The sequence below is a fragment of the Tachypleus tridentatus genome, chromosome 2 (genome assembly GCF_004210375.1).
Source record: "Tachypleus tridentatus isolate NWPU-2018 chromosome 2, ASM421037v1, whole genome shotgun sequence".
Classification (NCBI taxonomy): Eukaryota; Metazoa; Arthropoda; class Merostomata; order Xiphosura; family Limulidae; genus Tachypleus; species Tachypleus tridentatus.
In genome coordinates, this window is record NC_134826.1 from 106448175 (window position 1) to 106460762 (window position 12588).

At 30.4% G+C, this 12588-nt stretch overlaps 1 protein-coding gene across 8 annotated transcripts in view; it reads right to left on the reverse strand.

Annotated features, from left to right (window-relative positions):
* Window positions 1–6499: 6499 nt before the first annotated feature.
* The window catches only part of LOC143244784 (uncharacterized), a 129358-nt gene continuing 123269 nt past the window's right edge, over window positions 6500–12588 (reverse strand). For 5 of the 8 annotated variants that reach the window (XM_076490094.1, XM_076490096.1, XM_076490093.1 and 2 more), the window contains one exon: window positions 6500–8534. In XM_076490094.1, the coding sequence (XP_076346209.1) occupies window positions 8309–8534 (226 nt within the window). In that variant the 3' untranslated portion in view covers window positions 6500–8308. Of the gene's footprint in view, window positions 8535–11593; window positions 11625–12588 lie in introns of all 8 variants that reach the window. The other 3 variants (XR_013025323.1, XM_076490100.1, XM_076490098.1) reach the window with 2 other exon arrangements.

A 12588-nucleotide genomic window follows, 5' to 3' on the forward strand; every position in this document is an offset into this window, starting at 1 on the left:
TCTCACTCTGACTTCTCGCGGTTTTAGGTGCTCTTAAATAACGAATGATATTCAAAACCTTCACTATTATGCTAAAATTCTGAAATACATCTCACAAGTAGTATTTAAAATTTATGGTGAATAATTTAGAAATTATATATTCCTAAGATAATATAGACCTATAATACTTTGCTATTGGTTTAAAATGAAGTAAACGAAATGGCCAAAATAACTTTTAACGTCTGTGAAATATTCCAATTTAAAAATAGAATACGCACTGAAACTTTAATGTACATAATATTCTGAATAAACTTTAAACTCAAATTTCAAAGCTATCGGAAATACTCATCCCAAATTTAGAATGATGTAATAAAATTTAACGGATAGCCATGCTCTCCCGGAAGCGAGATTTCAGAGAATTTTCTATGTTCTTTAAGTCTCCATATTTGTCTTAAGGAATTACTGCACATTCAGATAACTTCTATTATATATTCTATTCCTAAACACATTAGTGAATAAAAATCGTTAGATAATATCACAAAATAAACTACTCTATAACTTTGTGTACTACTAGACTGTATCATGGATTAGCTCTTTCATTAGTTATGTAATTTTTCCGAAATTTCTATACGATTTTCTATAAGTTCAACTTGAATAAACAGAGTCACTTATATATACAACTCAACATTTCTTTCTCTGATGTACACAAAAGGAATATTCACTAACTTTCAGATAACTGTGTTTTCTTTTAGAAGAAAGATAGCTAGTGACGTTTTGAGACAAAGGCTGTTTCTTCTGTCAACGAATCACATAATGACCAAGGGCTGCCTCATTTCTGCACTCGGATCACGGTAAACAAAAATCACGGGTGTGAGGTGCGGCTGCCAGCAAATCTGACTTTGTTGATGTTACTGGTCCCGGCACGGCCAGGTGGTTAAGGCACTCAACTCGTAATCCGAGGATCGCGAGTTTATATCCCCGTCGCATCAAACATGTTCGCCCTTTCAGCCGTGGGGACGTTATAATGTGATGGTCAATCCTATTATTCGTTGGTAAAAGAGTAGCTCAAGAGTTGGGCTACTGATGACTAGCTGACTTCCCTCTAGTCTTACACTGCTTAATTAGTGACTGCTAGCGCAGATAGTCCTCGTGTAGCTTTGCGTGAAATTCAAAACCAAAGCAAACCGTTTGATGATAATGTGTTCAGTATTTAGAGGTAGGTTTATCCCTGTAAGATTACCTTTTTATGGACTTTAATATTTTCTAACTGTTGCTAGTTCTTGCAGGTGGTTAACTTTAACTGGTACAACAACATTTAAAAATTGTTCTTCTTGCTGATTACAAACTAGTATAAAATTTGTTTAACTTAGCTTTGATTTTCTAATAGCTTGTTCTATTTTTAGTTTAATTTTATTGTTAATTTACCAGGATAGTTTTATTTACAACGTTTTACGGCTATATTTTGTGATGAAATTATGACTAATTTCCTGGAAAGAAACCTAAAAATTTCCACCCGTACTATGTAAACTTTGAATGTGTGCAACTTATTCATGCGCATGCACTTCTTTTTAATAAAGTAAGCTAACCTAGAAACCTAAAATTTTGCACCTATACCAAGTGGACCTTGAGAGTGTGAACCTGAGTATTATTACTCATCTTATCCACGGGTTTGCGTTTATGTGTGCGCGCATCGTTTTAATATGGGAAGTTAGCGAAAAAAAAACACAGAAAAGAAGCGGTTCCTTATATAACAGCTTAAGATATATAGAAAAGTCTGTGTGTTTTGATAACAATGCATTCCATCAATGGCTTTCATGTCATGTAGCTTAGCACCAAAAGTATAACCTAATATTATTGTTAGTCTATGTAGTGAATGAATAAAATGAAATGTATAAATTACGATATTGAAAATAGATTTGTTGATTTATTAATATAGAAGCTCCATTGGTTAAATTCAGAAACAATTTATGTTTAAAAATTGGATCGATGTTTTTACTTACATGATAAATTGTATGTATTTATCTATAGGCTACATAATCTCATTACTTTAGGTTTATTTATTAGCTTCTTTAAACCACATCAGCATTCACTATCCTTACAAGGTTTCATGGCAACCCCCTTCACGGATACCTTGCACCCCATTAATAAAATAGTAATGGGCAGCCAACCATTGAAAAAACTATTTTATCTGAATAAATGTCTTTTGGCTTTTACGACTCCTCTTATTCCTAGAATTCAAGCATGACGTGACACACGCTGGCTTTTTTTATAGGTTTATTATTATCGCACCTTTACGACTTTTTATGTTTCTGCGAAATAAAAAATATGTTTCAAATATTTTTTACTGTTTTGCTACAGTGAAATAGGTTTAGAACACACACACACATGTGCACACGCTGATGTAGTCATCTAGAATATCCAGAGCAAATCCGGGTACTTTCGATAATATAAGATAAAAGTTAATCTTTTAACCAAATTTATATAAATACAAAATGGAATGAATTTCACATACATAAAACCCTTTAACAAATGAATCCTTTTACCATTTAGAAGTGGACAACTAACATAAATACACAAGAAAGGGGCCTTTAAAATCAATGATACATTAAATAAAATAAAACTGGGCGTAAATTAAAACAATACATGCATAATTTAAAGATACACACAAATAATAATAATTATTATATATATATACAAATCTCATTAAAAAAAATCTTCAGAGTAGGTGTTAAATCCTTTTGGAGATAACATACTTCTTCCCCCAAGTATGTTGGGAGCTCTAGGTGCTTCAACTGACAATCTTTTTGATGGTTATATTATGCCTAGGCAACGTTCTGGTTGTCATTTACACTTTATAACTACTATCTACCAGAGTAGTAGCTGCTCTTTCACCTTAATTAGGGGCCGATGAATAACTTCGGACGCGAGTATTTCGACGAGGACGTTATTTATCTTCATCGGTAAGATTTTTGTTTGTTTGGAAATTTCGCACAAAGCTACTCGAGGGCTATCTGTGCTAGCCGTCCCTAATTTAGCAGTGTAAGACTAGAGGGAAGGCAGCTAGTCATCACCACCCACCGCCAACTCATCGGTAAGAAGTAAACTTGTAATCGGTATGAGGCTAATCAAGCTAGCTAGCTTTAGCGACGTGTGACAATCAGTATAGTACGTAAGTTTGTAAAACTGTTGTATATAAACTATCATTTTATTATATTTGTTAGTAATAACAATTATTTTAAATTGTATTGTTTTCATGTTTGTAAATTAAAACATAATTGTTTTAAAAAAGGAAATTGTGTGTATCAGTCTTGATATTTGATACATATCAGCAACTGATAAACTTCTAAATTCAAATTTGCGGTTATTTGAAACAGCAAAACGTTAACACACGTAACGTAATAAATCAGAGACTCGTCCGAAGTAAATTATAATATGTAACATTGGTTTCCACGAAATACGTGATCAGGGACATATTAACTTGTACAAATACCAACGTCTTGGCTACTTCAGAAATCATGTTAAACAAAAATATTAGTTTCAAATTTATTGGATATACAACGATTAGAAAAGGTAGATCAAATGGAAATAACCTGAAAATGGTTATTGCAATAATTTATATAACCCTATCTGTAACACAGAGGTAAAAACAATTAACGAATGTATAGTAATGAATATCCATATCTCAAACAGTAAAAGAATAACGATAGCTTAAATGTATTGTTCTCCATCAAAGACCATAAAGATTAATGTATTAAATAAACTATATCAGTATAATAAAAATGTAATCATCATAGGTAATTTAAATAGTAAGTACATAAAAAAATTGGGCTACTCTTTTACCAACGAATAGTGAGATTGACTGTCACATTATAATGCTCCCACGGCTGAAAGGGCGAGCATATTTGGTGCGACGGGGATTTGAACATGCCGGGCCCTCAAACCAATTAAAGGCAGGTTCCTCGTTCTGCTTCTTTGATAACAATTTATATAAAAACGATTTATTAACGCTTGGGGAGATTACATATAAAAATAATAATTAGGAAACAACTTCTTGTGTTACTAATGTATCACTACCGTCTTCATGTAAAATAATGTTATCGTCTTATTAACAAGAGAATCATTACTACTAAATATTTAATATTTGATTAAAATTACTTTAAGAAAATGCATATTTTTAACCGATTATGGCAATAATGAAAAGTATTTAAGATATTACGATTTGCTTGTCTCATTACTGAAACCTATAGCAACAGAGTATACTATAATACTAATTTGATAACTGTTACTAGTCGCAGTACTACGAATATTGTTGATTTTAAGGCGATCCAGTCGGCCAAGGCCTAATCTATTTGTCTTAAGGTCTCTACTTACTGGAAATATTTTTTTTTGTTAACTACTTTATTGTTGTAATTAACAGAGTATTAGACCTTTACTGAAAATATCAAAGATATTGTTTTAAGTTGATAACATACACAATGCTCATAATCTGATATCTTGATAATACGTCATTCTCTTAACACAACCTAACACATGAATCCAATCACGGATAATATTTACGTCAACATTTATAATTCAAAATGTGCTTAAAAACCAAAACACTCTATCATTTTCCTAAACGCTCGTGCGCCGTTTATAAATACATTTTTTTTTTGTAGCCGTAAAACTACATGTCACGTGCACACGAGTTCATGGGAGTTTCAGCAAGAAGCAGATATAAGCTAAGTAATCCACTTGTGTTGTATCCGATTGTGCAGTGAGAATAACAACCACCCCATACTTCTTGAAAATCGCTGTCCCACGGAAAGACGTGTCAAATGTGAAAAAGCAACGAATTGTAAATAAACATTAACGTATATGTTTACTTACATAGGAATAAGTAAATACAACCAACCATCAACGTCCATATCCACATATGAACTGTGATGAAATACAAGTAGTTAGGGAAGGAGTATCGCGACCCAAGAATGCCGCCTCACACTGAAGGGCACCTGTTACGTTACACAGTGGTTATTACGATCATTTTAACAAGCAAGAACCTCCTAAATGTTGGTAACAGGTGGTGATATTTGTATTCAGACCAGCAGTGAAAGAGGCATTCACATTAATTTACGAATTGTTACTGAATAGATTAAAATACAAGGTAAAGTTTTTGAATTACCTACTTTGAAAACTCTAAGCAAGAATAGACATGTCTAATCGCAAACATGCAGAGGAAAATAATGACATTTTGCGCGCGAAGATGCATGGATCATTATCGCAAAGAGTTGTGTTGCAGTCTTTTTCTGTAGAGGGTTTTGCTCCAGCTTAATCTGAATACGACCTAGGACGTTTGAAATGTTGCTTATCAATAAAAGTGTTAATAACCTATACCAGCTGTTCTGAGATACAACGTTTATCCTTATCTTAAGAGTTTTAAGTCATCAACTTATTACTGCACTGAAATCAAAAACATAAAATAACCGGGCACAATAGTACTGTTAGCAAAATTATAAGAAATAATTGCTTTGAATATTTCGTGAAAGTAACAGCACAGTGAAGTACAAAGGTGAAGTGTTATAGATGAGTCAGTTGCACGATGCATTATAAAATGATTTCCCTAGCAATTCTCAAATTAAAATTACAATGAAGTTAATATGAGAAAAACGGTTTCCAGTATGGTACCACCATATCCTAATCCACATATATATTTTTTTCGTTTTATAGGTTGTGCCAAGCTTCTTTTATCGATATAACCCTAAATCACCAGTTTCTAGAATAGATCCCTTAGGAAGAGTATTAAAAGATCGGTTTACTCGTGATAACTTTTTGTTTTCGCTTTATTAAACGGCAAGAACTTCTCTTACCTTGGTCATTTGTTTCTGGAAGTAAGTTTGTTTCAAAAATAAGATATATATTTGTAAATTATTATTACATTTTGTTTATATTGATTGACTCTTATGGTTTACTCCTGTTGTTACATTAATTTTTCTTTATTTTTGTTTGGGTTGATAGAAAACTTCAGTCAGTTTATTTTATATTTTTAAACTTGGTAACTGGAAGGCTGTAAATTTTACTTTTTACTCTCACATTTGAAGTGTCTGAAACTTTCAGCTCAATTTATTTGGTCAAACAAATATCCAGCTGTGTGAGAACGATAGTCCTGATTTATATATATAAAAACGGCTCGTTTAGGTTGAGAAAATTTTTTACGTAGAGGAGCGAACAACGTTTCGATCTTCTTCGTTCATCGTCAGGTTCACGATCGAAGGTGGAAACGTTGTTCGCTCCTCTACGTAAAAAATTTTCTCAACCAAAACGAGCCGTTTTTACATATATATGTTTCTCTACAAGTGGGTTTTCTCGACATCACTGATAGACCCGATTTACATATATATATTAGTTCTCAAGGATAAATTTAAAGACTGAGGCAATTGAAATAATTCCCTATTTCTTTTTCTTAATTTTAGAACTTGTACTTACAATTCTTTCTCTTTACTGTAAAAGTTTGATCCACAAAATAAACTTACTCAACAAACTGAAATTTGAATTATACAATAGCTTTTAATGTCACCAAAATTACAGAGAAGAAAAAAATGCTAACAGATACTACATATCATGATAAGTACAAGTACACAACAACAAATTATGCAAGCTTTAATGTAAGATACTTAAAAAAGGGATCAAAACAGTTTATCATTTTTGACAACCATTCTCTACTCTGAAAAATCTAAATTAATACAATATACCACGATACTCCACCTTCTAAGATATTGTGAAATAACTGACCACTTGTTATTATTGTGAAAATACTGTAAAAAGAGGTTTAACAGAAAATCAAAACAAGCTCCAAAACTAGAGCTGGAGGGGCAAAGGGGACTGTAGTTTAATATAAACAAGAAATTAGATTGTTAGTTTCTGCTCAGTATATGCCATCAATTTCTGTAGTGTTATCTGTTTATTAACCAAATTACAGGATTAACCAATATCAACATATCATTTGGATATGGATAAAATTTTCTTATACATTTCCTTGAAAATCCAACAAGATATTATGTTTTCATTAAGTGCTTCATAATCAAACTATTTACCAAATCATTGTCTTCCCAACTGAAATTATGGGCTAGCTCATTATAGGCTCAAGTAAAACCCTTTAACTCTTAGTAGAAAGTAGCATAATAGAAAAAATGTTTTTCATCATGATATGTTTTAACCTTTACGTGGAGGACCTGCGATAAAAACAAAACAAGTTTTTATTGCTTTCTGTACCCGACACAAACAAAATAATTACAATGAATTCACACACTATTTTAAATACTTTATATGAGTAACATATTTATTTTCAACAGTAAAACCAACATCAAACTAAAGTGCCACAGTTAATATTAACTGTGTTTAGTGCTGTAAACAGGTAAAGGATGAATAAGGAAAGGGGGGAGGAAGAGACTTTGAGTTGGTTGCAAGCTACATTTATGCAGAATTTGTATGTGAAATGTTTCACTGAATTTTTTTTTTTTATTAAATACACTATTTGTCTATTTTTGACTCAAAACTGAAAACTAGTTTTCAGTTATAAGCTACTAATTGAAGTTCATTAAACGTGATAAAAATTAACATTTCCAAATCCTATAATTTAAATAAATTTTTATATCATAATCTACGATCATTAAAGGTTATATCAAGTTTGATTAAAACAATGTATGAACTACAAAAGTGAGAAGATCATGATGACCTGAGTTTCAATAGAATTCAAAGTTGTAGTGTGTGTACATATATCTATACTGAAGAATATATTGTATTTAGTCAGTTCATGTGACTAATGTCTTTCAATATTATTAAGAAAACATTAAGAAAAAAAGGGAAAAAAATCTAATACCATTAAAGAAAAATATTACTTATGACTGTGCAGTACATTTTGTTAGTCATTACACTATTGACTTAAAACCTTCTTAAAAAAAACATTTAAAACCCTTTGATACCTGCAAATTATACCAAGTGTTGATTGTATTGAAGAAATTAAAAATTTGTCAAGTTTACTCAAATTATAAACATATTATTAAACTTTTTTTTTCTTTTGCAAAATATAATGGGAAATGAAAAATACCAGACAATACTAGTAACCAATTTATCACTTTGGGAAGTAAACATACTGTAATAATCAGAAACACAATTTGAACATTTACAAGTCAATCAAACCGAAACTTAGGACTTTTTTTTTTTTCAAACAGAAGCTTTTTAAACTGACAATTCCTTATTATGCAAATGCCATCAATTATAAAAACACAGATGAATTCTGAATTAAATTAAAGCTAACTTTGAATAACTTAGAACAATAATAACAGCTTATTATAGACTATCTTCGGGGACTATCTAGACTATCACTTCTAAACATTCTTGTTAAAGGGCTCCATGAGTAGTTTGACCTGGGAGAACGAGAAATACTTCTGGATCTTGAACAAGACTGTGAGAAATAGGGAGAAGGAGATTTTGACCTTGATCTTGACCTGTAAGACCAAGAACTAAGGCTACTAGGAGTTGGTGGTGAGGGTCGGCGGTAAGGTACTGGGCGCTTACGAGCACTGTAATATTGAGAGAAAAAAAAAAGTCATAAGGTGGGAAGATTTCCTGAAATGTTGCACAATTTTAAGATAAAAACTATAAACTGCTCAAAATTTTACATTTTAGTTAGTTCAATTTGAAATATTATGGTATGATAAGACAATTTAGAATTTATTGCAATAACACACTCAATAGTTAAGAAATAAAATTATTTATTTTAGGGTTAGTTTCATTCAATCAAACACATGCTTTTCACCATTAAAAAGTTAATGTGACATAAGACTTATTATTTCAATAAAGAAGCAAGTACTACTACTACTAGTTGTATTACTTGTCAGAACTTTGAACATATTACAGGGCTGCTTCAATAACAGCTAGTGTTATTTGTGTTATATGATGATTAAATGTCAGAAGGTCGGACATATTTTTGATGCTCTTTTAATAAATCAGTTCATTTTACACATGAGATTCTGTGATGAATTGACCAAGATTGTGGGTGAAACAAATATATAGTTAAATCTATTTAAAAAAAAAAAAAAAATTGATAACAACTATCAAAGATTTGCTAATAACTCCTAACATCGTGCACTCAAATGCTTACAGAAAGAATTCAGTGTTATAATTTGACAATTAACATAATGCAGAGCACTGTTTTTGGTATATAAAAATGTAAAACTTGCTGAATGCCAAAATATTTAACTAATTTTCTCCATTTCTTAATTTCTGAGATTTTGTTAAATGTCACTGTGAAAAATGTTTTTTGTAAGTTTGTTAATACAATGCATGTTATCTAGCAAAGCCTTGACTAAAACTTTCAAGGTTCATAAAGCCACAAACTTGTACTTTATTGAGTTGTAAATAATTTCTTGATAACAAAATTAATTACTGTATGTGATTTCTTAGCTAAACTTTACCTCTACAACTTCTGAGTCACAAAGCAATAAAAGTCTATACTGTTTGGCTTTTAAACAGTTTCTTGACAGAGAAATTGATTACTGTGATCAGTTTGCTTATCTACCTAAACTTGTATCTGCATTCACCAGTCATAAAACTACAACCTGTACACTACAATTTAGTTTAGTTAACAGACAAAACTCTGTTTTAATTTCTTTTACTTAACCATATCTCGATGGGTCATGGGTCAAAGGCCATGTTATCATGTTTGTTGACTTGCATTCAAAATTTTACTGAACTACCATTTTATGAATTTATGTCATTAGGTTTGGTATCAAATTGTAGGTTATAATTCAAATTTTAATATTATACATTAGATATTTTTTTAATTTTGTGACATGATTCCTAAACATTTGTCAGGTTTTTATGTATGGGCATGATTCTTTACTGTAGGTGTCTGACTTGTATGCATTAAATTTCAACAAAACATAAACAGCACACATTCCACTTGTTTTAAAACAGTATATTAAAACAAGTCAAACATAGATGGAAATGTCTATTACACTGATGGTTACCACAGTTTGAACCAGAACTTTAAATAATTCTCTTTTTTTTTTTCTCATCAAAATCCACACAGGCTGATTAAGTTACTTTAGAACACAATTGACAAGAAAAATTATTCTTTTCTATTCTGTTATTCCTTTTCCAATGGATCATGGGTCAAAGGCCAGGTCATCTTGTTTGTTAACTTCAGTTCAAAATTTTATTGAACTGCTACTTTATGGATTTATTTCTAAGTTTGTTATCAAATTGTATATTATAATTCAAATCTTAGTATTATACATTAGTTAATTTCTTAATTTAAAAGTAAATAATAAAAAAACAAACCTAAATATCAATTTTGGTGTGTCAAATGGTATGTTGAATGCAGCACTGGTTCAAATTAGATGTTTGTGATCTATGTCTATAATTTCTTATGAATTAGAAATCATATTACCAATACTGACAAACTAGAATATACAATAAGAACCTCATATACTTTGGAGGTTTTAAAAAATAATATCTGAGATATTTGGGACAAAGAACAGTTTTTAATCATAACATGAAAATTACTTTGCACTCAGACTAGTAATAAAACAGGCTTAATATTTTCACAACCAAATCTTTAGTAAATATTCTGCATTCAGAAACATGACTTTTTGTGTACAAAAACTTTGCAATATTCACATAAAAGTGTACTAAATTTTGTGAGGATACACATGCTGCATCAAAAGTTGTAGTATAAATACTCAACGTGTGCAAATGAGTATACGAACTTGTGTATATTATATTGAGCTTATTGTAAAAGGACTGACTATTCAGGATAATGAGCAGACAATTGTCAAATGGTAATGTTTAAATTTTACATAAAACAAAACAGTATTTTGCCTGATGGACCTATCAGGAAGGTATCGGCATATTATTCAGTGACTTCAGAATAAACATTTTGTTCACATGTAATTAAAACATTTTTTTTCTTTAAACTGGAGTGTTGTAATTTTATGATGCTGAACTTTTGGTGCAAACATATATTTATAAGTTCATTATTTCTCTTCACATAACAAAGTTATACATATACATAAACATAAGCTTATGATACATTAACTAATTTCATTTACAGTTTATTCTAGTACTTGCATACATGTCAGATGTATAAATTTCAGACTTCTTATAAACACACACACACACACACATTATATATATGTATAGGATTGAAATGCTTATAAAATACTGTAAACAATACAAGTTCTACATAATAATTGCAAAGACATGGAATACAGCATTACATTTCTGCTCAGTGTTTTACCAGGGTAGAATGATGAAAAAAAGTCTTTACTGCTTTTCTAGAAAATCCAATTCAATTCATTCCACCCAGTTAGCACAATTGATTAAATCATAAACATAGTAAGCAGAACAGAAATTAAAATTCTACAGTCTCACTTCCTAATCTCTAGAGAAATTTATTTAAATTACTTAAAAGGTTATTTTTAAATTAAATTTTATAACTTTTTTAACAGTTTTATTCAATTGAAAAGTTAAATAAAAGATACTATTCAGTTGAAAAGTTAAATAAAAGATACTATTCAGTTGAAAAGTTAAATAAAAGATACTATTCAGTTGAAAAGTTAAATAAAAAAATCTCCACCTTTTTAGTTGTCTCCTTCCAATGGTTCATGCTTGCAAATAACACAGGAGGTGTAGGGATTAGTTAATGAAGGGAGGGATTTTTTTATAATCAAGCATAAGTAACAAAAAGAAGATAAAAAATAAAAGCTAAAAACACAATATTTGAAACACAAATATAGCAACATAAAAACAAACATTAAGTAATATCATAAATATTCAAAATGTTAACATGATGCTGTTAAAAAATTGAAGTGTTAATGATATTTTAAACTTCACCTAGGCAAGAGAAAAAAAAGTATTAGTTACTTGGTTCTTTCACCTAGAAAAAGAACTATTAGTAGGTTGCTTGACCTTTGATTCAAACACACAGTGGTAAGATGGCTCTAATAATTACAGCATCAAGAATTGTCTTTGCCATATGATTTTTGCATGAAACAAGTTTTGTACACTATTCCACAAAACACACATATGTATTAAAGTTAAAAACTATACACACTAACACACTTGTAAAACAACATGCTGTTTTAACCTTTTCACTGCAGCTGAAATGTACATTCTCACTGCACTGAGAAATATATACGTCATAGTTGGAGTGAAAGGGTTAAATATCTCATATATTGCTACCACAGTGTATATAATGCAAGCAATAAAAACAAATACCTGTTGATACAACTACTGTTCACACTATAATACTAGTAGTAACATTAGCAAGTGATGATAAAATTACGCTACTTATATATGCAGATGATTTCAACATTTCTGATAATTTGATCAAGGTTTATGGTTATATCAAATATTTCAGGATAGAACTGTTTTATATAAATCATCTTAAGAACCATCCATAATGAAATATAATAATTATATTAACAAGCATTGTCTGACACCATAATTATACATAACTAGTTGTATATGCTCAGATTTAAGCATACTTACATACATCACACATTCAGTTAAAATGTATATAGAGGGTTGGACAAAATAATCAATGTAAGTCACTTTTTAAGTCCAAGTTGT